We start from the raw sequence: 27,465 nt of genomic DNA, 5'->3' as shown, positions 1-27,465 counted from the left end.
AATGTTTATACCAAAACTACACTGAATCACACAGTAGTTTCATAAAAAATAGTATTTATTAACAAGTAAACATGACTGTAGTTTGGTGTGGGCGTAGTTCAGTCGCCCGCAGTTTTGTTTTGTCTCTGTGCACTGACAAGTGTCCAACAAGGAGGGTGGGTGCAGGTGCTAAGCCAAGCAGATGACACTGTGATCTGAAGGTGACAGGATCTGATTGAGGGGAGGCCATGACGGAGTGTCACACAGGAGGACGTGCAGACGTTTGTACTGTTTCTTGGACTGACGTTTCCCGCGCAGCAGCCGGAGGCAGTTGAGGATTCCCAGGTCGATCAGCAGCTGGAGAACAAACACAGACATCCAGTTAAGATACTCTGTCACCGCAGTTTCAGAGTGTGCCCCCCAGTGTGTATCTGCTGATAATGGAGATGGACAATAGGACTGTTTTAGACCAGGCGCAGGTGAATGATGGCTGGCTGTGCTGTATTCATGTCCCAGACACTGAGCCACCGTGTACAACAGCTGGTAAAAACACAGAGCCAGTGCTACAGTTAAGATCAATACAATCTAAATATTTCATGAAAACTGCACTCTATACTTTGCATTTTAAGTTGTACAACTGGGTATTGGTTACATTGAGTAAAAAAAATCTGGTCATAAAAAGACAGTATTCCAAACAACCAATGAAACAGTTGAAGGGACAGTGTAGCCGCATGTTTGTCTAACAATAGAGTAATAATAATAGAATATATGCAGTCTCCTGCATAAACTTTTCAATGTCTGAAAAATGGATGATGTACTTGTTTATGAACTCTGTGCTTAAGTATAACCTCACAGGAGGTTCCATGTTCCTAATTGTTCTTCTCCTCTGATATTTCCCTAAAACGGCAGCTAGCTTTAAATACCAAATTTATTCTCACAATATTGTGACTTTTTTTCTTGAAATATGACAACTTTATTCTCAAATTCTGTTTTTTTCTCTTGGGGTGGCCCTAAGAGTTAATCTGATGCAGAGAGCAGACACTGCCTCCACATCCATAATACTGCACATGTGAAATTATGTGTGTCTGTGTGTCTGTGTGTGTTTTCCATTTCTGATTTTTGTTTCCTTAAAAAATGATCAGGTACAATAATAAAAACAATGATACATGTAAAAGAAAACTGAGTGCCTCATTTGGTAGCAATCTATTCTATACATCCCACCCTGCCCAGCCAGATGAACAGGTCTGTGTGCATTGTTGCATAATTGAAGCCAACCGTCAATCAGCATCATGTGCACTGGTTGTTCCGTTTTGGGAAAAAAGGCTCAGAGGGAGAAGTGATCAAACAGTGACAGTGCAGAATCACAGATGGCTGTAAACACATAAACATCAGCAAGTATCAAGTCAAAGATTACGACAGGAGCTTCGAGGAGGAAGTGAAATACTGAGCAGAGCTGGCATGAGGAAATCCGCGGTGACAACAGTGAGACGAACGCTGCCTACTGTACTGCTATGATTGTGATTGGATGTTACTGGTTGGCTGATGGCTGAACAGATGCTGCATAAACACTGCAGTGACGCTGAGAACTGATGACACAGAGGATGACGATCACCTCGAGTGAGATCGATGCACAGAGTCTCAGAGCTACAAAGACTCCATGGTGTCATGGTTGGGGCTGGAGCTAATGACCGAGCCAGTCATGTAAATGTGACTATAATTTGTCCTAAAAGGGGAATATTAAAGATTTATATTCACACTCACCTCCACGACAAAACAGACGAGGAAGTTGAGAGCAGCCACAGCGACAAGCAGCATCTTGTAACCCATGTCAGTGATGTTGTACAGTTCAAGGAAGTGGCAAACTACAGGTGTGGGATACAACACCAGCCAAGTCATGATGGCGAAGAGGACCAACAGTAAAAAGAGGAAGATCACTGGAAAGAAAAGACAAAAGAAAAACATATCACCCTTGAACTCAGACTCCTTCAGTCATAATAACAAACACCATCTCTGGACATTCCTCACCATTGTAGTAGAGAGGTTTCTTGTGAGGGTAGCCCTTTGTCACCACCACAGCCATGATAATGTACTGGAAACCTGACAAGGAAAACACACTGGTGTCCTCCATGTTGGGCAGATTGGCTGTCCCAAACAGTGTTGAATTGAGTGGAATATACCTAGAATAATACAGGAGATGAAGTTAGATCAACTGTAATTTCCCATCTTTGGATCAATAAAATCTATCTATCTATCTATCTATCTATCTATCTATCTATCTATCTATGTATGTGCACAGGATGTCATCTGTATACATAGAGGACGTTGGCTAACTGAAGCGCTTCAGCTCTGTGTCCTTGTTACTGACCAGTCCTGTGAGGTAGTGATGAAGAGCGCAGCCAGCTGGCCCAGGACGATCATGCAGCCCTGGATGAAGAGGCTGCCCAGGACGGGCAGGGCCAGCAGGCTGGCTGGAGGTCGACTGGGATGCAGGTGGTCACTGGGGCCTCCTTTTCCCATGACGATAGCCAGCAAGGTCACCAGAACGATGTCGCTGAACAGGAACTGCATGTCGGCCAAGCCTGTCTTCACCTGGACACACACAGTAAGAGGTCACTCACTTCAATGGCAGGTGAAACTGTCGTCCTCAGATCAGTTAATGCAACACTTATTTAGAAAGCTGCAAACTTCTACTGAATGTGATTTAGGCTGTGGTCATTCACAGATCTCTTCAGAATAACTCAAATATTATATATTATAATATATATTTATAATATTATAATATGTTATTATTATATTTATTGTAAGTCTAGACTTATTATATCTATTGCAAGATGGTATTGATAACTTCATGTGGGCTGTAATTCAATAATTTCACCAACAGTTAGATCTCTTAATATAGTTTACACAATTGATTTAATCATTAAAGCAGAAGTAAGCAATCCGGTCGTTTTGGCTAACTTCTTGTCAGCCGATGGAGTTAGCAGTCCCCGCCCTCGTCATGGATCTATTGGTCCTCGTCCCTACGTCACCACATTCACGCGCATCCCTTGGCTGCACACACAGAGAGGACCGCCCCTTTATGCCGTTCTCTCTCCTCATTGGATAAAGGTTGTAGGATACAAGGAAACTTTTCTCCTCGGCTTACAGCAGAGCAGAGTGACTGACAGACCCGTGTTTCGGACCAAACACTCTATGTAAGTGATTGACGTCGGAAGATATAACTATTTAAGACTTATATTAACACAAACATTCCCCTTACTTCTGCTTTAAATATTGACAGGCTTCATTTTTTTATATTTGGAATTGGGGATTATGTTATTATTTTCATTTCTGTTATATCTGTAAATGTGGAATAGAGCATTCATCTCATTGGTTCATACTAAAAGATGACTGGATAGACCTACAGATTAAAGTGTGTGTTGAGGTCCACTGATACTCACTGTGTACAGGATCAGCACAGCGCAGAACTGGATGAGGCTGTACAGAGCCATGTACCTGAAGAGACTGAAGGAGGTGACCAGAGAGCATCGGCCCTCTCTGCAAACACAAGGAGAAAAAAAAAGTGTCGTCTCTTCTGGCCTTCAAAGACTTCTCCCATATTTAACACAAGGCTTCGACACTCTGTATGCCTCCTGCTTCCTCACCTGATGAGCAGTGGCACGCAACTGATGTCCTCAGTTTTGGACGTGAAGGGTGAAGCGACCGAGGCCTCGGCTTCAGACAGGGAGACCCCGACATCAGCAGCTCTCAAGGCCCCACAGTCATTGGCCCCATCCCCACACATGCCCACTCGGTAGCTGCAGTAATAACAGAGGAGCATCGCAGTTTCACTTATGGCTGGTGTCTTATTTGAAATCAGGGCAGCAGTGACATGAGGTTAAAATAAATACATTCTCCGTTTGTGCGAGTCAGTGATGGCATCCTGTAAGACTAGATTTTCTTCTTTAAAAAAAAAAAAGTGTCATGAAACAGCTAAGAGCACAGTGAACAATTCCCTCAACTCCCACTTTTTTTTTTTTTTACATCTTCTTGTGTATTCAGATAGTTATGTGGACTTATATGGGCTAATTTGACCATATTTATGTAATATTCTATCTAATGTTCTGACAATTAGACAATCTCAGAACAAAAATATACCTCAGTTTTTCCTATCTGACAGTTAGCCCATCAAGTTAATGGGATTTGATTTCCCCTGATACTCGTGTCTCTGTAGATCTGCTCTCAGTAAATCCTGTCAGTGGTTTATTTCCTGTCTGTTATTTGTGTGTTTCCATTCTTCTTCTTTTTGTTTGAACTCACTTCAGTTTCTGCAGCTCCTTCACCAGCTGGGTTTTCTGGTCCGGAGTCATGCGTGCAAATACTGTGGCTCGCACCAACACCTGGAACGACGACATATCAAGCAATGGCAGCTGTAAAACCACAGGCTGAACCAAATCATCATGTTATTTAATCGTTGTTCCATAGTTAGCACAGTCCTTTGTCAGAGCGTTCCTGCTGGGATTACACATCTTACATTACCTTTGGCAGATACTCTGGGAAGTGGTCACAAAGGGCAGCGAAGGACTTGCCGCTAATGGCCAAGTGATAACCAAAACCACCCTGGTACAGGCCCTGAGAGCAGAGGGAGGAACATCATAACAGTCAACCTAAATTCATCTTGATGGTATTAAAAAAATACTTAAGTGTCAAATGAGACACAAAACAGGCCTTGCATATGTAAATGTTTGTATGTAGGAATCAGGATTAGGGTTAGAAGAGGTTTGTCTCGAGCGTGACATCCGACACGAGAATCAAACCCGCTTATTTTAAAACCACACCGACACAGCGACCACTGATCTGTTCCAAGACTGTTGTTATTCTGTCACCCGAGTTAAATGGCTGTGGTGTGGAAAACCACGCTGTGGTCCGTAATCAAGGTGCAGATGAGTGGGGATCGAAAAAAGCCAGCGAGACGACGCGGCCGTAGCCGCCGTGATATGACGACCCCGCCCCCGCTGAAGAACAGAGTGGAATCGATCCGAGCAGAGCTATAACTGTGTAGTGGAAAAGGGTCTTCCTCTTCTCCCCAGATGCTTAAAAATGCTAAAACAGCCTGAGGTGCACTGAACTGTAGTGGTGTATGTGTGTGTCTGAGCAGGACCCACCCATGTGATGACCTCCACGGAGCTTTGGCCGGCTGCTGTTGCTTCATCCTCCAGGGTGAACCTCAAGGTGGGGGGGGACTGGGCGGTGTGGGGGGTGGCGTTGACGAATATGACCTTCTCATCACATCCCACCATCCCACAGCTTTTGGCTACATTGACTGCTGTTAAAATGTTGTCACCTGTGTGAAGAAGTACAAAATAAGAATTGACGTGACTGAGCCAACATTGAGATTTAAATTGAAATCATCTTTATCATGAAGGGAATCTGATGTATAGAGCAGAGGAAAATAGAGAAAATGATGCTGTCGTGTTAAAAAAGAGGAACACTACCGCTAAGCATCCCTCACCTGTGACCATAACGCTGCGGAGGTTTGCCAGTCTCAGGGTTTTAATAACCCTGGGACTTTCTGGCTTTACCAGGTTCTTCATCATCAGCAAACCCAGAAAGTGCATGTCTTTCTCCACTTCCTCTCTGTGGGCAGACACACAGCTGCATTAACACACACAGCTATCTTTTGTATCTGTATCATCCGGCTGTGGCTCCGGTGCCAGATAAGAAGCCAGAGATGCAAACTAGGTTCTCACCGTTCAATCTTACTGAAGTCAGTGTTGCTGTCCAACGGTTTATAGGCGAGAGCAAGAACCCTGAGGCCTTCGCTGGAGAATCTGCGCAGTTTGCTGGAGAACTGTGAAGGAACTGTGAACAGAGTGCATGTTAAATAACAACACAAATCCACTGCTGCTCTATTCACATTTGAGAAAAACTGCATCTACAAAAATTTGCGCAAAACACATTTTATTCGCAGCCACTAAAACTTCTGTACTGCAGTTGTTTTTATACTTTTGGATACATTTGCATAAAACACTCATTAAGAATAAGTGATCTTACTTAGATGTTTAGTTATGATCAGTAACTTACTGACCTGTTTCTGCTTGGCAGAGGCTCGCCACCATCTCAGGTGATCCTTTGATGAAAGCCAGAGCCGAGTGTCCGCCCTGGGCCACTGTGACCACACTCATCCTCTGCAGGGCCGAGGAGAAGGGAAACCTTTGCACAATGGCCACTGCCTCGCCTGTGGACTGACAGGAGAAGAATGAGAGTTAATAACAGAATACTACAGTATAAACAGATATTGATTTTTTTTTTTTTTTTTTTTTACAGCTCATGAGTTAAAAGATTTTCACAGTAAAACAAAGCAGAAATCACAGATGGCCTTGGAAATATCCTGATGTTGTACCAATTGTCAAAATGTAACAATAAGCTCAGAAATTAAGAATCAATATCTGTTCAAGAGAATTGCAGTGGTTAAGAGGTTGTTCACTTTAGTAACACCTACAGTATTGATCAGTTTATATGGGACTGATGGCAGCGACACTCACAGATGCCTGAGCTTGGAGCTGTTGAGTAGGAGGTCTCATAACGGCCAAAACTTTGTGGCCTCCAAACTCTGCATCCAGCAGCCTCCCGTCCCCCTCTGGCTCTTGTTGGATCTGTAAGTTAGAGAATCAGAGTCTTCACTGATGCTCATGGGGAAACTAGTTGATCCTCAGCAAAGAATAGACAACATATCTAAGATAAGTTTAAAAAAAAAAAAGATTAAATAATATTTCCTGTCAATCACTATCACTAATAAAGACAATATTGGCCCAAAAAATACTTAAAATGTAAAATATAAAATTGCTGCTTTACATGAATGATATTTGGCAATCCAGTGAGATAAAATGCTTACTCATGTTTAGGTGAGACTTGACATTTAAGAACTCTTTCATTAAATGAAAATGTTTTTTAAGATATTAACATTACAGGACACCTGAGTGGCTCTCCTGGTGGAGCACACAACATGAGTCCTAATAACAGCAGCTATTGGATTGAGTCTGACACATGGCCCTTTGCTGTATGTCATCCCGCCTCCCTCTCTCTCTCTCTCCCTGCCTTTCCTATATCTCACTGTACTATCTAAATAAAGGCAAGGAATAAAGCATTTGTAACTCTGTTAGTATCACAAGTCACTTATTAAACAGATAATTAAACAACACCAAGTCCTAGTCAAGTTTTCCTTGAAGTAAGTAAAACAAGCTTTATATGATCATACCCAACCAGTGGACTCAACCATCCTGAGCTCCAGAGGGTCTCCAAGGGGCTGACCTCGCAGCAGCGTCACAGTGTGACAGCAGGCCAGGCCTGAGAGCATCGGCCCCGGGGGCAAGAGACTGGGTTCTGGGACCAGCTCTGAGAAGCCGGCAGGTCCCCCCTCCATCACTCCCCACACGTCCAGACCCTCCTCCGTCAGAGTTCCCGTCTGTTCACAACAAAATGCACGGTGAATGCACAGAGTGGTCATGATGATCGTTCTCCACATACACAACAAAACCCGTCCTCACCTTGTCAAAGCAGAAGAGCGACACCTTGCCGCAGACGTTGATGCGTGGCGGACTGATGCAGAAGACGCCCTGCTTCTTGAGCCGGCTCTGGGCGTAGATGGTGCCAGTGGTGATGGCAGCAGGGAGAGCAGGAGGAACCGCGATGGTCACGATATCCAGGCTCCTGATCACCAGCTCCACCCAAGTGGCCTGGACACACAAGTCAGTCAGAACACTTTGTCTGTTGCTCTTATCCAGTAAAGAATGAATCAAAGAATACTTCAGTGCACTGCAGCACTTACATTGGATTTGTAGAGGACAACGAAGCTGTAAATGGTGCCAAGGATAGCTGAAAAAGAAGAGTCAAAATGCTTCAAATTCAGCTGCTTACTGTATGGCTTTCACTCAATACACTACATACACTAGATACAGATCTTACCAACTCCACCCAGAACAAGCAGGAACTTGATTGCATCTTGGTAGAAGCGGAAGTTGATTGGCTGTGGATACAGGATGGAGCTGACCAGGTTTCCTTTGGCTGTGAAAAACCCTGAGGATGAGAATAAGACACAACTGGTTTGACTTTCCTGTTTGCCTAAAAAAAACATGTCTGACACTCCAGGCTGAATGCATTTACTTCATCATAAATCATAATCGCTACCACATAATATTATGTAATGTTCCTGTCTCAGATCGTCAGTTTTCTCTACCCACCAGTGCTTGTAACCACGGCGACAGCACCTCTGCCTCCACCTTTGGCCTGAATGAGCTGGGTACCACAGAAGAGAGTGTGTCTACGCTCAGTCTCTGAGCTGTACTTGCCCTCGCCGGCTGGCAGTGGGGTTTTAAGCACTGGGACACTTTCACCTGGACACAGGAAACTGGTTAATACACAAATACACCAAACAAGGTTTTTTTTGTACATTTACTTTAGTTGTTGTTTAAATTGTGAAAACTGCTGCAACACAACTACCAGGTCAAACTCTACTTCATATTTTTTGGTGCCACACTGTGGTCATGGGATTTCAGCAACACAAAGAGGAGCAAATAATCTACCCAGCAGTGTTGGCAGTGTTTGGGTTTGTTGATCACCTGTGAGCATGCTCTCGTTCACTAGACACTCCCCAGCCAGCAGGGCAGCGTCGCAGGGCAACAGTAGACCTTCCTGGGGGATGATCAGACAGTCACCGGGGACCAGATCCATCGAGCTCACACACTCATCGGCTGAGAAAACACACACAGAGACAAAAAGGCAGTGAATACTCTGGTAGAGAGCTTTGGGTTTAAAGCACAGAAGCAGTCTGGTCTGACTTTACTTGGTCCAATGAAACAAAATGGGTGAAATCTTATTGTATTTCCCAGTTGTTTGCCCTCATGACCACACATTGTCACCCAGCATCCTGCTATAGATACAAGTCTGTTACTGAACGTTTCTCCTAACAAACAGCACGGCAGCGGGACAATTAGTGTTCTCTTTCCTCAGAGCTGCTGGAGGAGGATGCAGCTTCAGCAGGTGGTTGGACAGAGCACATAAACAGCTCTGTTGGGTTTTGCCTCGAGGGAGGAACTGTCACATAGGTTAAAGCTGCTCTGAGGAGTTTTTAGTAAACAAACCACTGTTTACTTTCAGCGTTGCCAACCGAAACCCCAAAGAATGTAAAATTCCTCATTAAATATTTGCAAAGCTGATTTAGTGAAAGTTTCGACACCTGTATTGTTTACACCTCCTACATTGTCTTTTTTGTAACGACTGTACTGGCCTCAAATACAATTCCTGCTTAAAACAGCATAGCCCTAAAGCCTTTAATGACAATTACTGCCTTTGTTCTGTTTATGTATTTAAATCAAAATATGCACAGATATTCATTTGAACTTGTAATATGTGCCGTAGTATAATATAGTAAAGCACCATTGTTAATTGTTTCTTCTTTGCACTGATAGTCTCACCTCTCTTTGCACTGATAGTCTCACCACTCAGTGTGCCCTATGAATTGAGCACAATTACAGTTCACTGATTTGACTCATATTGATGAAGGTAATAATAAAGATAAAAGTTTTAGAAAGTACAGAAAATTTCTCATTTAACTAGATGAAGCATTTTGGAGGATACGGTTTGTGGTGCTGCTCATTAATTATGGAAACAATCCTATACGCTGGCAACTGGGTGTAGAGTCCCAGAGATAACTGTGACTGACCTGTTGACATTGAGGAATGTAGAATTTCAGCTTGGTCGGTGATGCAGAGAGATGACTACTCTTATTGTCTGTGGCCTAAAACAGCGCAGTGTCACTTAACAAATCGAAACCATGTCTACCTCGTCACCAACCTCTCGACTGCTCAGGAAATCAAAGCTAATACAGGTCAAACTGCTCTCAACTTGTTCCTTTAGCAGACCTAAACCCTTTCTGTGCCAAGTCTTGACAGTGCCTTCACACCCAGCTCAGATGACTCTGCAGTATATGCACTCTGCGCTCTGATTCGCAGTGATGTAAACAAAGCGCCTGAGTGAACCCAATAGTTCTTCTGCTGTCACATCTCTCAGAGCAGATTCTGAAAGACCACCTGTCACCTGTCCAGCTCTGTGTTGTTCAACCAAAGGGCTTTATTGTATAAGCATTAATAATCAAATTTCAAATGGACAAAAATCATTTTCTGAAACTGCAGAAGAGTGCACATTTGAAGAAGCATAAACTCACCTCCTGAGTCTCTGCGTACTGTAACATCTGTGACCAGCCGGGCCATGTTGTGAAGAGTGACGCTTTGCTGTGGAGGGATGTCAAATAAGAGTCATATACTGTACTGTCTTCAAAACCAACATTCAGAGTGTGAATGTATGAGATGTCATAATTTATAATCAGATGAAGCGTTCCACTGCAGACTCACCTTGTGGGTCTCATACAGAGAGATGCTGATAGATAAAATTGAGATTAACAAAATACACAGGGCGTACAAATAATAATTATCAATCATCCACAGGGTGATGCTGACGAATTGGAACACATAGAAGGGGTTGAGGACCTAAAGACGCAGAGAGAGAGAGAGAGAGAGAGAGAGAGAGAGGGAGAGAAAAGGAGAGTAGCCGTCTCAATTTCATACTTGGATTTTAATCATATAAATTAATCTGAATCAGTGTGAAAGACGGTGATGATTTCAATCTCACCTCCTCAAACAGGAGTTTAATATAAGACTTCACAGGCACGTCGATGAGGTTGGGCCCATAAATTCGTCTCCTGAAAGAAGTCATGTCATGAATTACCCAGCGGCTCCCCTTGAGATTAAAGGATCACTTTATTTCTCACATTTGTGCATCATTTCCCACCTCAAGCTCTGCTCAAGGTGACTCAGGCCCTTTTGGAAGCCGTACAGATCCTTACAGGTCCAGTCCTCATTGAGGACACTACACAGAAAAGAGAGATAATAAAATGTCCATTTATCAAAATCAAAATTGTGATTATTCCTCAGCTGAAGCAACAAGTGTGTAGACATGTTTCCAAAGTTTGCTTTGTGGTTTTCTCTTGGATCTAATTTTAATAAAAATGGTTGAGTATCTGAGTAGACAAATGTTGCTTAAAACTAACTGGCTCTGGTTTTCTTGTTTCAATACCTAATACGACAGAAAGCTCCCTTCCTGTCCAGCCAGACATAGCGCAGCCCTTCAAACAGGTAGTAGCGCAGCAGAGTTTTCTGTAACATAACAGAGGACATGTTCAGTCAGAGAAAGGTCTTGCAGCATGTTATTCTATTCGACACAACTGATCCCTTCTTCCTCACCTCCTCCTTGTATAGCTGGACTGTATCTCTCCACTCATTGACCTCCAGCTCTCCCAACACCTCCAAACTGAACGGAAAAAATATAAAGTGAAGTTAACAGCTTGAACAGTTTTCCAGATACTTGCAGGCAGTGATTAACGGCTTAAGATGATGCTGTCGGAGAGTAGAGACGTGGAGCTTACCTGCCATCCTCCATCTCTTCTGTGAGGATCTCCACCACATGCTGCTGTCCAAAAGCATCCTGAAAAAGAAGATCTTATTTTTAATTTCACCTGTTTATCCGACCAATAACATCATACCATTATCATAATAAATTCATTTTCCAATAGGGGCTTTGCCAGTTAACAGGTATGAATGCATCTCACTTCTTTCTGACAGAGAGGACCAACCAACCTTCTTGTTTATGGTTGGTTGGTACATTATGAATGCGTCTGTGATTGCTGATTTAGAGAGGAAGCATCTAATGTAGTGCATCAGAGGACAAGACAAACAGACCCTGCAACAGATATGGTCTGTCTGGCACTAACATCATACTCCCCTGGGTGATCAGATGTGATAATAAGAATGAGGTAACAGATACAAAACAAGCTATAGAAGCTTTGGAGGTGGCTGTTTGCAGAAATGGCAACTGAGTAAAAAGGAATATGTTAATCAGCTGCACCCTGTAGACACACTTGAATGAAACAGTTGGAAAGCAGCTTGGATAATAAACACTGGTCATAAAACGGTGAAACAACATGGAGGTATACCTGACTGACAAGTGAACACTTTAAACTGAAGCAGATAATTGCTAAAATTGAGTTCCAGTGTACATAAAAGAAATTAGAAGTACCCTGCAGACCCGTGTATTTCATTTCTTCCTGATTTAAAAAATGATCTGCAACTGTATTTCAGACATCATCAACACAACAGCTCGGTAACCTCTTTCAAGGTTAGAGCAGCAGTCAAAATTACAAATTAATGTTTGATAATAGATAACACTATTATTTCTCTAAATCTGTGTCAAACTGATTGACAGACACTAGTGGTGCTATGGCAAATTTGTTTTAGTCAGGTGCTTAGCAGGGATCAAGTCAAAGTAGGAACAATTTTATTATCTTACTCTAATTAGCAGAATATCTGCCAGAGCTGGAGGGCAGGAGCAGCAGCGGGCAAGGACAGCGAGCTTTGGGCGCCAGTGAAACACAATCAGGAGGAGACCCAAGGACAGCACAGCACCCAGGCGACACAGCCACACCCGCCAGCGCACCCACTTATACCCCTGAACATCCTGGTGAGGCAAAAGAGTCAGACAGATTCAAACAGTGCTACAATCTCATTGTAAAAAGACCTCTGTTTCCAATAAACTGGTAAATTCATCAGCACCTGCTGCAATACATGACAGTAATCCACTGTGAAAAGCCAGAATGAGAGAGCGGCTTGTTTGCTTTCAGCGAAGACCAAATTAAACAGTGTTAAAAAAAAACAGTGGTTCCTCTGTGTCTGTAAATGTAAGAAGACTAAATCCACTTCTCTAAGTACAGGTGACAGGTGTCACTACTCTCTATACTTTCGTCACCCGTCTGTCAAACAAGATTCTTTTGCTTTTCTTGACTTTATCTAATTATTATCTATTAGTTATATTAGCAGAAACAGTGTGGTAGTCCTTACCATGTGTGAGTCAGGACTGAGGAGGGGGTCTCGTGGACTGGGTGAGGGGAGTCCGCTCTGCGGCTCCACCACACTTCCTACAGAACAGGTTTAAAATTGCTGTTAACACAATGGCTCCTCTGCTTCAACATTTACATACGTGCACACAAACACACGCACACCCTTTAAGTCAATACACACACACACATGGCAGAGCTCTGTTCTGGTCATTGCTGCAAACTGCAAATGGTAAACTCTGAGGCAGCATGGTTTAAAACACCTTTTAGTTGGTGGTGGTGATGGATGAAATGAGGTCCGTGCTGTCTTGGTCTGTAATGGTTTACTTTCAACTTTACAGCACTGTGTTTACAGTCTGGGTCAGTGCGGTTAAAACAACAGCTCTCTGGGTATTCAGCAGTGATGCAGTTCAAGTAATCCCACTGCAAAAAGCCACAGTGTAACTCTGATTTGAGACAAAAGTGGTCACAATGCAACATAAAAGCGAGATAATGGAAGATACACGTGTTGTAGTGACGTCACCACCGTACCTGAGTGGCTAGTTGTAAACATTATCTTTTAAAGGGCTATATAGGAGAGTAAACCGTCTAGTAAAGAAAGTACGTTTGCTTTAAACGCTCGTAAAGGTCGTAAATTCAAAGGGTACAATAGCCAAAGAGGAAAAAAACAAATACTGTGCCATAACCAGATGCTTCCGCTTCATACACCTGAAAAACATCGGTAAAATCCCGAGTAGCCTACATCCAGACTGAAAGACCTCGGAGGAGGAGGAGAGCGGGCTTACCGTCAGCTCTACACCGTGAAGGTACGAGGAATATATTTCCAGAGGAATGAGGTTTTACAGCGGCTGAGTTTCAGGTCAGCTGTCTGTCTGTGGGACTCGGCTCCCATCCGCTGCTGTTGCTGCTCTGTCTCTGTCTCTGTGTCTGTTTCTGGTTCTCTCTCACCTGCCTACGACGCCTCTGATACCTGACGACTAGAGTTGCATAACCGGATCCTGTGACGAATCCGGGACGCCACCACCACCACCACCGGCCGGTTTTGCAGAGAAAATGCATATTGCATACCCGGCCTTTATACTTCGCAAGAAGAACACATTTGTTCGTTTTCTCAAGGTGGCAAGAACAAGAACAAAGCTACTTCTGACCAGAGCAGGACATTTTACGAGAAACTCAAGTGCAGAACTTCTCACTTCTGACCGATCATAGTTGTCGGACACCATTCAAAAAAAGCTCTGCCCAGATGATGTGTCAAGGACAGAGACTGAATAGTTCATAGGCTATGGCCAAGCTGCGAACCAGGGAATCCAGGGAGAGAACAAGTTTCTCTGTTCTTGTGGAGTATACAGGTCTTTACTTTCACCCATAAAGTACAGACTGGCTCAAAATCAATAAGACACCGTTCAAGTCTAGTTTAGTCCTAAAACCAATGTTACCGAGGCAACAATCAATGACACCTGCAACTGCTTGTAATTTGCTATGGTCGTTTTTGCAGGAGCAAAGAGTTATATATCCTTTCTCTTAATTGTACCACTCTGAATTACCATTTTTGTTTATATTCTGAGAAAAGTCTTAATATACTCAATTTTCATTTTTCCTTAGCCCTATTAAAAACAAAACTATTTTGTGCAGTGAAAGTCTGATCCTTTACCAAAAATACCCAGAATTCGTGGTAGTTCAGTTTAAATCATCAACTGTTAACAAACTTAATAATTTTGTTTGATAGCTTTGATCTCCCCTGAACAACATTATCAATAACCATTATGTCATCATTAAGGTTATGTTTCCTCATGATTAGAGATTTGTACACATAATAAGAAGGGTAATAAACTGTGCATGCATGTCTTTAGCTGTACAGTGTTCCAGTCATACATAGCATAATCTACACTTTCCACAAGAAACAAAACAACTTAGTCATCCGTTTTGCAATTATGCACATGATTGTAATTGCATCATGGGAAAGTCCATTGAGGCCGAGTTTACTGTATTCTGCCAAATCACATGCTTGCCTTGCTCTAACTGGGCCAATCCCTACCAAAAGTATCAACTCTGCAATCACTCCACTTTAGTGAGTGAGTTTCAAACTCAGCTTCCCCATGGGAGGCAGCGTTTCTTACAATGTCTAAAGTGGTATTGCATTTCAGCTGGTTTCAAGTATACATTCACATACCTCACCTAAATAGACTAACTCAACACGATATTTGAAAGTCATCATTATATTTCCTTTGTCCCATTCATCAATCAATAACTCTGTTCAAAGGCCCAGTTTGGAGGAGGGAACGGCTTCCGTCAAGTCAGAAGTGAATATCATAGCCCTCAAATCTGTTCAGGTTACAGTACTGTGGTGGTGGTGACCCAGAGAAAACCCAGGCTATCAGTTCATCTCCAAAACACACTGTGTTACCACTGAGCAAATTCTGCACAGTCAAAAAAGAGAAGTGAGAATACACACGAGTAGACAGACGCATGATAATCATCTGAGCTGACGGTGCAAAAACCCAGAAAAAAAAACACAGCATAGCAACATTAGTAGGTAGCAGCAGCAGAAACACTTGAATTATATGTTGACTGCAACCCAGCTCAACTTTTTTAGATATTTGAGAGTTTAAAGTAGCATTTAGTATTTCTATAATAAAATAAAGGTCACATGAATCTTCATAATCTGACCGGAGAGGCTCCAGTGAAAATTAACACCTCTCTCTGCCGTTTCCTTCAGCTCTATGGAGCATTGTTAGTGTCAGTTTGGTTCATTGTTTTGGTTGTATGGGCTGTAACATGACCTCTTTTGGGTTCAGTTTCACTGCTCAAATCAGCTTATCTTCTGCAGCTGTTTTCAGTAAAGGGAAAACTAATAAATCCACTGTATCGTGGTCAGCTAATGAACAGTGTGCCATGCTTAAATCAATCATTGCAGGTTTAAACATGCCACAAAAACATTGTTTTGTTAAAAAAAATGTTGAAAGTATCCAAATTGAACTGCCTCAACTATGTCTGATATCTCTGTGGTGCAGTTTCCTGTTACTTATCAGCCAACAAACACCACACACAGCTGAAGTTAGATAATAACGATTTATCACCCACAGACTAACTGAGACACATGTAACTTTGCACCTGTCCTCACTGTAACAGCAGCTCTTTATTTGCCAAGAGGTCATTATATAGCACAGTCCAGCTTTAGATGGACATGAACTAAAATCTTATACATAAATGCTGTGTCTTCAAATCCACACCTACATTTAAAAACTTTTTAAATGACATTAAGTACTGTAATAGCAATAGCAGCAGCAGTAGGCTACTAGTTACTGACTGTGCTTGTATTAGTAGGCTAAATTATTGAATATTGAGCACCAGTTAGGTTTGTGGGTTATTCTGACAAGCAAGGTGTGTGAAATAAAAAGAGGAACCAGAGATGAATACATCACTGTCAGCTGTGTAAATGAAACCGCAAGATATAACTTGCTTTGTTTTCTCTATAAATGTGGTGAAAGGACCCTTAAAATACACATGCAATATTAACTTGAATTGACTATGAAGTTGTCTCAAGTCTTTCGGACCCTGTTGTACAGACTGAGAATTAATAAATGAATGTGATGTAAAATACATCAGGATAGGAATATCTTCTAGAGTTATCTTGGTATTTGGGTAGACATTATTGCTGCTGGTTGTCGGGTTTGTTTTAAAAGACAAATGAGATGTTATGAGCAGAAACCTGAGGCGAGGCAGTGGCTGGATTCAGCTAACTAACCGTTAGCAAACTCATCTGTGTAGCGTCGCCGTGGTAACTGTCAGCTCTCTGGAAGAAACGGCTCCGTAATAACTTAAAAACACACTCACCACGTCTGTCCATCCTTTGGTCACAACATTGTCTTATTTGCCACCACGGTAGTCTCAACACCGGGACCGGGCGATCTGTTTAAGACTGATGAGTCTGTGTCAAACCATGGGACAAGCAGCTGTCCCTGCTACAAACTACACCTCGCTACGGAAAGTCGCGATGCCCAAATTAGTCACAATCGCGCTCACACGTCACGACTCGAGTATTTACAAAAATCTGCTCAGTTCCTCCAGAGTAGATCAATAACCAATATTACACCATATCTTATAATTACCCTTTGATCTTATATTAAACTCTTAATTGACTGCATACGTTTGATAAATACTTTATATTTCATTACATTATTTAAATTATTTTGCCGAATAATTCCTACACGATAAGGGCAGTGCAAATTCACAGAAACATCCTCCAGTGTCCAGCCCATAGTTTTTTAAGTGCCAAAAAGTTTCCGCTTATTAATTATTTATTATAGACCTGTAATATAAACCTGGTTTTCTGTACAGCACCTGCTTATATGCAGTCAGTTATTTCTTCTGAAAAACACAAAGTTAGTTGTAAATATTCATGGCTTAGAAATAATAAATTCTTAGCTGTGTTGCCCAGATTTCTCCAATTAAGTAAATCCACGCATGCCACAAATGTTAAATACCAAAATGCTGTGAAAATACAGCTTTATGGGCTTTGAGGGGATTATCCCATCTTAATGACAACACAAGCATATTTAATATCATAATAACATCCAAAATAATAATCACCACATTTGAGGTACTAGGGTGTTAAACAAAACATCTCACTTATAATATTAGGAGTAACACTGATATCTCACTATGACTCAAGAATTCCATAATATTATCATATGGAGTCTTTTTTGCAATAAAAAAAAAGGACTCATCTGATTATCAGCATCATTTATTGTTTGTCATGGAAGTTACAAAGGAGATCAACAAAAGGTTACTGTGTTCTTTCTGACTTCCATAATAGTTCAGCACATTTTAAATTAACACATATTTAAATATTTACAGTCTTAAAACAATGTTTGTGAGTAATTACAAGCAGAGCATATTTTTCAACTGTGCACACAAATATCAGAGCTGTGGTCCAACTTGTTGCATCGTTCAAGAGATTCTTTCGATCACCTTTTTCTCACACTTTCTTGTTTCCTTCTTCCCAATACAGTCATGCACACCAACACACGTCCACACTCATATTGCACACACTCATGAAAAATGAGAGAAGGTGCTGATGCAGGATTTAAAAAAAAAAACTTCCTGGTTTGCTCTTCTCTTCCTCATAATGAAGTTGGAAGTGTTGGTCTGGACTTTCACATGTTCATGAAGCTGCTGCTTTCTTCTCTTTGTATGTCGCCATCATTTTCTTGATCTCTGCGATCGCCTTTCCTGGGTTGAGTCCCTGTGGAGCAGCAAGTCAAACAGACGGTAAGAACCTAAGACTATTACCTCTGGAAGTGTGTGTCTTATATATTTTTTATTTTTATATCTAAAAAAAGCCTGATGTGAATATCTAAAAGTTTTTTGTTTTTTTTTGCATTGATATTTTGAATGATGAATTAATTTGTGATCATTGAAACATAACAGTAAAATTAGTCCTTGACATTTTGAAGACTTTAAATGAGACAGAAAACAGATATTTACCTCCAATGCAAAAACAAAGTTAAGTGCAAAAGGTTCACAACTTTTAAATTTAATAATCTGATGAACCAGATTTGCTTCCGCGTGTGTAAATGATTTTGATACCTTGGGGCAGGTCTTGGTGCAGTTCATTATAGTGTGGCAGCGGTAGAGGGAGAAGGGGTCCTGTAGTTTGGACAGACGTTCCTCAGTGAACTCATCACGGGAGTCAATCATCCAGCGATACGCCTGTGGGGAAGGAAGAGTGATCATGTACACGGACGTTTTCATAAACACCGACACATTGGCTCTGAAGTCTCGACTGATGGTGCAAAGTAAAACTTTGGACACTCTAGTGAAATATCCCAGTTCGATTGATTGGAGAGAAATTTTGTGAGACATTCACAGAACTTTGGAAAATCTGTCTCTGCAAATTTTCCGACGAACACTTGAGTTCATGAGATGTCATCTTAAATCAAGGCTGAATTTTTTTAATTCATTCTTTGACATTATTTTCAAAAGCCAAAGTGAGGGACAAACAGGAAAGTCAGGTTAAGGAGTTAACAGACAGCAAAGTGTCTAACCATGGCCACTGCAATTAAAGGGACACGCCAACCTTTTTTTTTTTTTTACGTGTCTTGCCTCACTCCCGAGTCCATGACAAGCAGATAGACCAGAAACCATCCTTTCGACTGTGTGTGCAGTAACGAGGGAGAGCCCGTATCGCCCGTAATTAGCTTAGCTCAAACGCTGGAAGTGCATAGGTAGTGTTAGCCTGCCTCCACCTAAAGTCATCAGAGACACTCTTCAGCAACTATAAACGGAAACCGGCGGGCCGATCTTCGTCTCAGAGCTGACAAAACTCTCCGGTAAGGCATCTTGAGACAAAACGGAGGGTTCAAGCAAAGACGGTTTATTTTGGTTCAAGCTAGCTACATCGAGGGAAGGTTAGCTTCCTATATAAAGGGCAATGAGTGTTTTATTTTGTGAAAGTAACCAGAAGTAACCGGACGTGCGTTGGTCACAACGGCTAGCTTGAGTAGCGCCGAATTCGTCCGAACAAAATTGTAAACAGCTGGTATTTAGACAAATTAACAACACACTGCTGATCTAACTGGCTACTTTCTCGCCTAAAAATGTTTGAAATGTTGATTAAGATATATTTGATAAGATATATTTACAGAGTTTAGAGCTAAAATGAAATCAGCTTCTGACTGCTGATTTTGGCTCAGGTAGGAAGCAGGCTAACACTACCTATGCACTTCCAGCGTTTGAGCTAAGCTAATTACGGGCGATACGGCTCTATCTCCCTTGTTACTGCACGCACAGTCGAAAGGATGGTGTCTATCTGCTTGTCATGGACTCGGGAGTGAGGCAAGACACGAAAAAAAAATGTTGGCGTATCACTTTAAAGTGGGATATTACCAACACTTGTTTACTTACAATACATGATATTAACACATTTGTTGTGAGCAGTCAACCTGCAACAAGAGTGAATCAAGTAGCGCTGAGGTTGACAAAGCACACTTGAGTGTTACATGTGAAAGGATGTTCTATTTTCACAAAATATTTAAGATTGTATTATTGGCACACTTCTCTTTACTCACCTGCATCAGAACAGCAGGTCCCAGGTATTTATCTCCGTTCCACCAGTAGCTGGGGCAGCTGGTGCTGCAGCAGGCACACAGGATGCACTCATACAGGCCGTCCTGTAGTGTTGAAAACAACTGGTTATACTGACAGTCTCGCCACAAGAAGGGCATGTTACCGTTATTACAAATGTGATCTTGCTTTATATCTGTTATCTGTTATGTAACTGCATTTCTTCCAATAAGATCTTGGTTAATTTACCAGCTTCTGCCTGTCCTCCACTGACTGGAAATACTGCTCCTTCCCTTCTTGGGCTTCATCCTTCTTTTTCAAGTAGGGCTCAATGGACTTGTACTGTGCATAGAAGTTGCTCATATCCTGGAGGAAATGATATGAGGAGCAAGTCATGACAGGCACTGAAAAAAACGCTACATGCAGCACATTTTTACACATTTATCGATAGGACAGTTGGAGAGGGGGACAGGAAATGGGGAGGCAGAGAGGGGCAACAACATGCAGAAAAGGAAACCTAGCGCTCAGGAACATTCCTTTAAAAAAATCAGTCATCATGTTTCAATGTTCATTAACATCTGCTATAACAAATAATCAAAAATGTATTTTTCCACAGTACTTACAGGCACCAGATCTTTGACCACATACATGTGTGGGAGTGGGTAGATTTTCGTTGGTTTGCTTGTGTTTGTATCAATTTTGTTTAGGCACGCCAGAGTGTTACCTCCATTGATGTTCATGGCACATGAGCCGCAGATACCTGGAGAAACACACAGTCGTGAGTCATTGCAATCTGACACAGAAGTTCACATTACACATTTAAAACACAGTAGAAGATGTTTACATAATTATGTCCAAGTTGAATCCAGATGTTGTTTGTTTCTTACCCTCGCGGCAGGAGCGTCTGAATGTGAGCGTGGGGTCCATCTCATTCTTGACCTTAATTAGTGCATCCAGAACCATCGGACCACAGCTGTATTAAAAGAAACACATCATTAAATTATGACTGTAAAAGCTAATACACAGCTCAGCAATGTTATATTAATCGCCCATGCCCTGGTTGAAACGTACGTGTTCAGATCAATCTCGTATGTCTGCATACGAGGTTTGTCTCCAGCGGTGTCGGGGTCCCAGCGGTAAATCTGGAACTTCTTGATTCTGGGTTCAGGAGCTGGAGCAGCTGCAGTCTGAGCGTAACGCACCATCTGTCGCACAGATATAAAGTAGAAGCAGCACATATTATTCAAAGAAGGGAGACACTGTGTTTGTTCTCTATGGCTCCATCTTTCAGCAGGGAGAATGTCAAAGTGTTATACACAGAGGAATGCAGGACAGCGTGACCTCGCTGCTGTTTACGTCAACCAAGGTTAAATGCATGCACCTATCCTGTTACACCAGAGGATACTAAAAGTGCTGTTGCATCAACTCATGTCAACAACAAAGACATGTGCATAGCACAAATCTAACTTAACTCAGAATGAAATCACAACATAATACTTACACTACACAAGAAAAGGATTTAAAACCATATAAATCAGAAACCACAGATATCACGGATATTACAAAACATAATGCTACAATTTTTAATAGTAAAATACTTGAGATGTGTCATGTAACAAATCAGTGTTATTATTACCAGGTAATGCACTGTGTGCTCACCTTGTATATGACAGTATGACATCGCCCCCTAGAGGTAGCTTAGGTGAACTGTCGTGAAAGTGTTACATCACTTTCCAGTCTTGGATTACCTAACTGACTCTTTAAGGACAATGGAAATGGATTTAAGTAAAAAATGATCTGAATATTTCTGTATACCTCTAAAAAGTAAGCAGATAATGATTTACTCTAACAGCTAAATAGAAAAAAAAAATCTATATCAGTTATTATCAGAAGGAAGAAGTTGCTCAGCTCAGCTCTGCAAGTATGGATAGATGGCGATTGATATAACGTTACACATAAATGGATTGCATAATATTTAATCGAAATTAATATGATTAGATTTATGTTTTGCCACATAAAAGACACACTCTGTGAGCGGGGTATGTTACTACAGTACAGTTTGTTAAAAGACAAAGCTACTATTAGCTAACACCTTTGGGTGGTGTAGCCTAGCTTAAACTAAGAGGCTCGTCTGGTGTCATTTTAAATCAAATCATTTCGTACTCACCACCATCATGCCGGAGTTCCTGATGGCCAAAACATTTCGACTAAGGGCGACACAAGCTGCCGACATCTTTCTGACCGGTTGTATTAGTCCAGGTAACTTTCAGTCCACAGCTCAGGGTGGGTTTGTGTGACTAACCGCTCACTCCAAACCTCGGCTACTAGACCACTGGAGCTGAAGCCCCGCCCCCTCCTCACGTCACGGCTGGTGCCTTCACGGGCTGACCCCTCCCTCCGTCATCCACATCTCACTCACAAATACTCGATTATGCTGCAGCCCGAGGGGAGTCATGGCACATTTAAATTCAAGAACCAATATAGCACCGGGTGTGTTTTTTATATGAGAAGACATTTTTACTTAACTGGGATAAAAATGTATAACTCACACATCAACGGGTTATTTAACCGATAGTACCTGAATGCAACACAGACACGAGTCTCTTTCACAACTCTCATTGCTGTAAGCGAGGGTCAGTTACATACACAAGACAGACTGAAAGCACACCGCACTATGCTGCTGGTTTTATGTATGATACATAATGAAACTTAACTTCTAAACGCTGTGAAACTGTTTAAAGTGCAACATATAATGGACCCCATACTGGTGCCTTAAAAAAGTATGGTAAATGAAACACTCTGTATGGTTATATTCTGGCTATTTTTATTAGCTATTATTTAAAAACAACAATGACAAATACTTACTAATAGTAGTAATAATACTTGTGCTAATACTCGCTTAACCATCATCCTAACTAATATTAACACTGATCATCTTTATTTGGAAATTGAGATGGAAATAAAACCCATTTGATTTATAATAATGATGATAAAATAAAGTGAATGACAACAATTAGGCCTACCTACAATTTATGTGTGATGTGATCTGATGTGATGTAGCTAATGACTGCCAATCCGTTATCATTCACTATGCATCATATCACTGGGACAGAGATGGAAACGGTTGTTCTGTGCTAATTCGTTTAAAAGTCGAGGGAAAATGTTATGCGCCCGTAGCCTGCAGGCTGTGTGTTATAACAGCGCTCCTGGGCTGTTAATTACTTGGTGATATCAGATCATGCGTATGCTCATACAGTAAATAGCCTGTGTATGTGCAAGTGAAGCGTTAAGTTTTAAATAATGTAAAGTGGAGTCATGGTTTTCCTTATGTATACTGATAGCGTTTTGAATGCGTTTGTGGTGCACATTATACACTGTAGCCAGCAGATGTCGCCCTATTCACACGAGGCTTCAGAAAATGTACATTTTCTCAATCCACTTTCCTGAGAGAGTAAATTGAAATCCTGAAGGTCTTCTGTTGCTGTGCTGCCACTATAAAATTGTCAGAATGTAATCAGATTACATATTAACATGCTCAAATGGGCTAATAATAGTAAGAGACATGTTGGAGTCTCTTCTAAATGCAGTCTGTTCAGCTGAAACTTCAGTAAAGTTAAAGTAGGTTTTGAGGGAGGGGAGGGGCTGTGGCTCTGAAGTGTTTCTGTGTTCAAAAGGAGTATAACTGATTACAGTAAATAACACCAGCAGCTGCTTTGGAGCAGATATCACCTCTAGCGGGCATAATACCAGCACCTACCTACCACACAGCTGATGTCCTGCTAAGACAAGTTAATATTTTCAACAAAAACCTGAGCTGAACATCAGGAGAGATTTCACCTTCTTCCTTCACCAACAAGATGAATCCATTATGAAGCCAGAGGCTGTATTGAGAATAAGAGGATAAACCCAAACGCACCCTGGTGTCTCTACATTAGTCATCGGCTCATGAGGTCATGTAAAAGCTCCTTTATTATCCCACTTAAAGATGAAGTAAGTCAGAGCTGTGCAGCAAAGAGTGAATATAATATATGCATGGATCAATAATTAGTCGATCAGATCCAATTAGTCCGATCACTTGGAGGTTTGTGTAATGATAAAAGGTAAAAGTGCGCTGATTTAAATGGCACAGCCCAGACAGATGTGGTCCTGAGCATGAAGATACTAACATCTGCTAAAATGGAAACTGAGCTGACTCACATTAACGGCCGCTTTCAGGTTGAGGCGGGGGTCAAAGGTCGTGCACAGGTGCAGCAGGTGGATGCAGACCTGATGAGATCCACCAGAAATCTGAAGCCAAACACTGACAAACTCTCCTTTAATCTATAAAATGAAGGCAAAATGACTGAAATCCTCAGAATAACTGGTGTGTTTTTGTCATCCACCATCTCCCTCAGTGAGTGTTGCCGCCACAGTGGAGGGAGTAGTGTTTGGAGGAAGGACTCAGGGCCTTCGTCTCTGACCAGGACCGACTTGCTGCCACGGTAGATCCATGTCAGACCTGTCACACTTTCACCACGGGAAGACTGCAGAGGATTATGGGAACCATTGGTGGTCGTATCTGATGTAGTGTGTTTGTATGACAGAGGTCCAGGTCCAGAGACACAGCTGACAAACTGATATCCAAAATGAAAGATTTAAAGTTTAGTGTCATAGCCTACATCACAGAAAATGAAGCGTCAGATCTTCACAGTGGAGAAGCAAATATTTGAAATCACAACCTAAAAACATTTAAAAGTGATAATTTTATCATCCGATCATCATCTGATCAACTCATTCATGGACATATAGCTGCAGTTTAATTCTAGTGTTTTTGGTTTGTGTCTCTGCCGTATCGTCTTTTTTAAAATTGGACTACAAGAAACATGGACACAAATAGACGTATCGTAATGGTGCCTAAATTAGGAAAGAAATAAGGTCATACAGTAATGCTGAAAATAAAACGTTTATTTTTGTTTCTTGTTGACCTCAGGTTGAATATTTTAGTGTTATTTCCATATAAAGAAAAATAATAGTTCAATACTGCATAGTGGATCAAATGACAACATTTTGGGAAGGAGTCACTTGTAAAAACAAATGATCTCTTGCCTTTTCAGTTTGCTACAGCTCCATGAGCCTGTTGTTTTCAAACATTCTGTCAATGTCCAGCCAAATCCAATATTTTTACTTTTTAATGTGTGGAAGAAGAATTTAACTCCCGTATTTGTACATTAACAAGATCTATGCATTAAAATATCATTTTATAATCAAAGTGGAAATTCCAGAAAGTGTGGGGTCCCTTCCTAAAAGCCTTCCAGACCCAGTAAAGGCTTGACCCTCAGATGCAGTTTTATTACGCTGCACTCCTTTTGCACAGTGACCTTATATGTCTAGTGTACTGGCAGTGTTTTTCTTTTCTTTTCTTTTAATTTCTATCCATTCAGTCCATGTTAATTTGGGTACATTGGTGCCAGCTCTGATTCACATTGTGCTCACTTCATATCTCTGTAATGACCATTCAGCTCTGCACTTTTGTTATACTAAAGAAAATTTCAATAAAAAGAGAAAAGTAAATAAAAAATATTATTTTATTATTTTAAAGAGCCTTATGTATATTTTAAAAATATATTTTTTCATTAACAACTTGTTATTGTTCCGGGAGATAGAAAAATGTTATTACCACATTTATTTAAAATCAATACGAAAGCAATTTAAAAAATATATATTTCTATGCTGTCTCTTCCTCTCTCTTTCCATTACCTTTCAGACAGAGGAGACTGGCTCTTCCATCAGGACAGGAGGCACCCATGGCGTGCGATGGAGTCACTGCCATGCACAAGGTGTTTGACTTGGCCAGCACCCGCAGGCGAGGGGGGGTTGGGGGGTAGGGCATTTTTTAATTTGCTCCTTTAACCCTCTGTAAATCAGTGGTGAGTGCTGAAGCAGCAGCAGCTTTAAGCTTGCTCCCTTTGATGTTCTCTGATTCTCTGCAGCCTCTCACTTGTTCGTAGACGAAGCCTGACGCTTTCCTGCATAAACAGATTTCAGCAGGTTCATCTGCGGTGCCATATGCACAGTGGTGATGATGTTGATGCACTGGTGATTTAATCATATATGCATGAGTCATGATTTTTGCAGCACCTCAGAGCTACCATCCAGGCCTTCCTCTCTCACACCAGGGAGCACAGCAACAAGTTGGTGTCTTACATTATTCACTGTGCATGGCTGCGCATGAAAAGGTCATCACCGTGACTGAAAAGGTCGCTGGCCCGGTCTTAGTGCTCTCATTTCCTCTCCTTGGGTTCATGCTGGTGCTTGCTAATAACCAGCCGGAGCAGTAAACGACGCACTGAAGAGATGGTAAACTTTGCATCACCAGGTCTGGAGGAGAGAGAACTATAAATCCGTGCTGGATCCTGCCATTGCTTACATTACCTCAATAACATCCACTGCTCCTGCTCCGTAGCGGAGGTGATTTACCACCACAAAGGAAAGCGTCCGGTCCCCAGAGGTTGGTGCGTTGGTTAAAGTTGCATAATGGTGTGTATAATGTGTTCAGTCCTGAAACCAAAGTGATGTCTGAGTCTTAACTCACCGCTTTCATGAAATGGTCTTTAAGGCCTAATGAAGTTGTGCACAGGCAGAGCGCATTGGTCAGTTAAAACCAGTAAATGCAGACGATCAATGACAGGAAACAGATCAGTTCACTCACTGTGAATGTGGACCTCTCAATGGGAGATTAGAGCTGTCTCAGTTTGACTGTCTGTGGACAGAGGTGTTATGACAAAAGAAGCTGAGAGCAAGTCCCTGTTGACACAGATTATGGATTTGCTTCAAATTAAATCAAAATCTATAGCTTTGGACAGCAACTGTCCACTTTTCTGAAGATGGAGTTGTGTTTGACTCAAAGGTTGATGATACTGGCTGCTGATGGAAGGAGGTGTGCAGGGTCGGTAAGGTCACCGTACTTACCGCTCCCTCAAGAACTGGTGCAGGAATCTAAGGAAGGAAAGATACAACAACAAACCTAGAACAAGACCTTCAACTGCTGTGTCATCACCATCCCACTGGTGCAGGAGGTTGAGGCCCTCAAGGACGTGGTTGACTTCTGCAGGAGCCACAGTGAACAGGATCTGGATTCTCCCAAGAGACTTTTGTCCAGGACAATATGTCAGCAGCCACCTCGGATGATGGTGTAGAAACCGAAGCTAGTAATGGCTATGGAAGAGGATGGATGTCAAAGGGTCAAAGTGTTGGAGACAGGTTTTTTGGGAGGTTGAATCTGGTGAGGAAGCTGAAATTATCTCAGCAGAGGAGGAGAACGAGGAGACGTCGACTGCTGCCACACAGTGGACCACAGAGGCTGAGAGTCTGGCTACAGAGACGGTGAAAGACTCTTTGACAGCAGAGATTGCAGCCAAGGAAGCGAGCAATCCCAACAGAAGTTGGCATGGTCACTGTCAAAGAGTCTTTATCTGCAAGTGCAAGTGAAGTGAAGCAAATGTCCAACCATCAAAGGTGGC

The 27,465-nt window shown here is 41.8% G+C and overlaps 2 protein-coding genes across 3 annotated transcripts; both read right to left on the bottom strand.

Annotated features, from left to right (window-relative positions):
* Nucleotides 1-37: 37 nt before the first annotated feature.
* atp13a2 (ATPase cation transporting 13A2) lies at nucleotides 38-16,879 on the bottom strand. Of its 2 annotated transcripts, none has more exons than XM_085781284.1 (29): nucleotides 16,736-16,879; nucleotides 12,906-12,982; nucleotides 12,358-12,525; nucleotides 11,438-11,496; nucleotides 11,256-11,322; nucleotides 11,089-11,168; nucleotides 10,804-10,881; nucleotides 10,645-10,714; nucleotides 10,368-10,502; nucleotides 10,181-10,247; nucleotides 8,577-8,708; nucleotides 8,199-8,351; nucleotides 7,924-8,034; nucleotides 7,787-7,833; nucleotides 7,506-7,694; nucleotides 7,217-7,423; nucleotides 6,504-6,614; nucleotides 6,047-6,203; nucleotides 5,709-5,820; nucleotides 5,471-5,595; nucleotides 5,124-5,302; nucleotides 4,498-4,590; nucleotides 4,279-4,358; nucleotides 3,624-3,776; nucleotides 3,420-3,516; nucleotides 2,345-2,568; nucleotides 2,005-2,156; nucleotides 1,741-1,913; nucleotides 38-336 (listed from the first exon to the last, which is right to left on the bottom strand). In XM_085781284.1, the coding sequence occupies exons 1-29, from the start codon at nucleotides 16,746-16,748 to the stop codon at nucleotides 169-171; spliced, it is 3,477 nt and encodes a 1,158-aa protein (XP_085637410.1). In that variant the 5' UTR covers nucleotides 16,749-16,879; the 3' UTR covers nucleotides 38-168. The 2 variants fall into 2 exon arrangements, with proteins under 2 accessions (XP_085637410.1, XP_085637411.1); XM_085781285.1 differs by lacking the exon at nucleotides 16,736-16,879 and adding an exon at nucleotides 13,687-13,834.
* Nucleotides 16,880-17,632: 753 nt separating this feature from the next.
* Nucleotides 17,633-22,296, bottom strand: LOC146984260 (succinate dehydrogenase [ubiquinone] iron-sulfur subunit, mitochondrial). The gene is made up of 8 exons (XM_085781283.1): nucleotides 22,134-22,296; nucleotides 21,038-21,171; nucleotides 20,854-20,939; nucleotides 20,590-20,726; nucleotides 20,216-20,332; nucleotides 19,972-20,073; nucleotides 18,491-18,613; nucleotides 17,633-18,146 (listed from the first exon to the last, which is right to left on the bottom strand). The coding sequence occupies exons 1-8, from the start codon at nucleotides 22,197-22,199 to the stop codon at nucleotides 18,066-18,068; spliced, it is 846 nt and encodes a 281-aa protein (XP_085637409.1). The 5' UTR covers nucleotides 22,200-22,296; the 3' UTR covers nucleotides 17,633-18,065.
* Nucleotides 22,297-27,465: the final 5,169 nt, after the last annotated feature.

The sequence above is a fragment of the Trachurus japonicus genome, chromosome 7, assembly GCF_045865225.1.
Source record: "Trachurus japonicus isolate A0001 chromosome 7, Traja_1.0".
NCBI lineage: Eukaryota > Metazoa > Chordata > Actinopteri > Carangiformes > Carangidae > Trachurus > Trachurus japonicus.
This window is presented reverse-complemented; position numbering and strand designations above follow the sequence as displayed.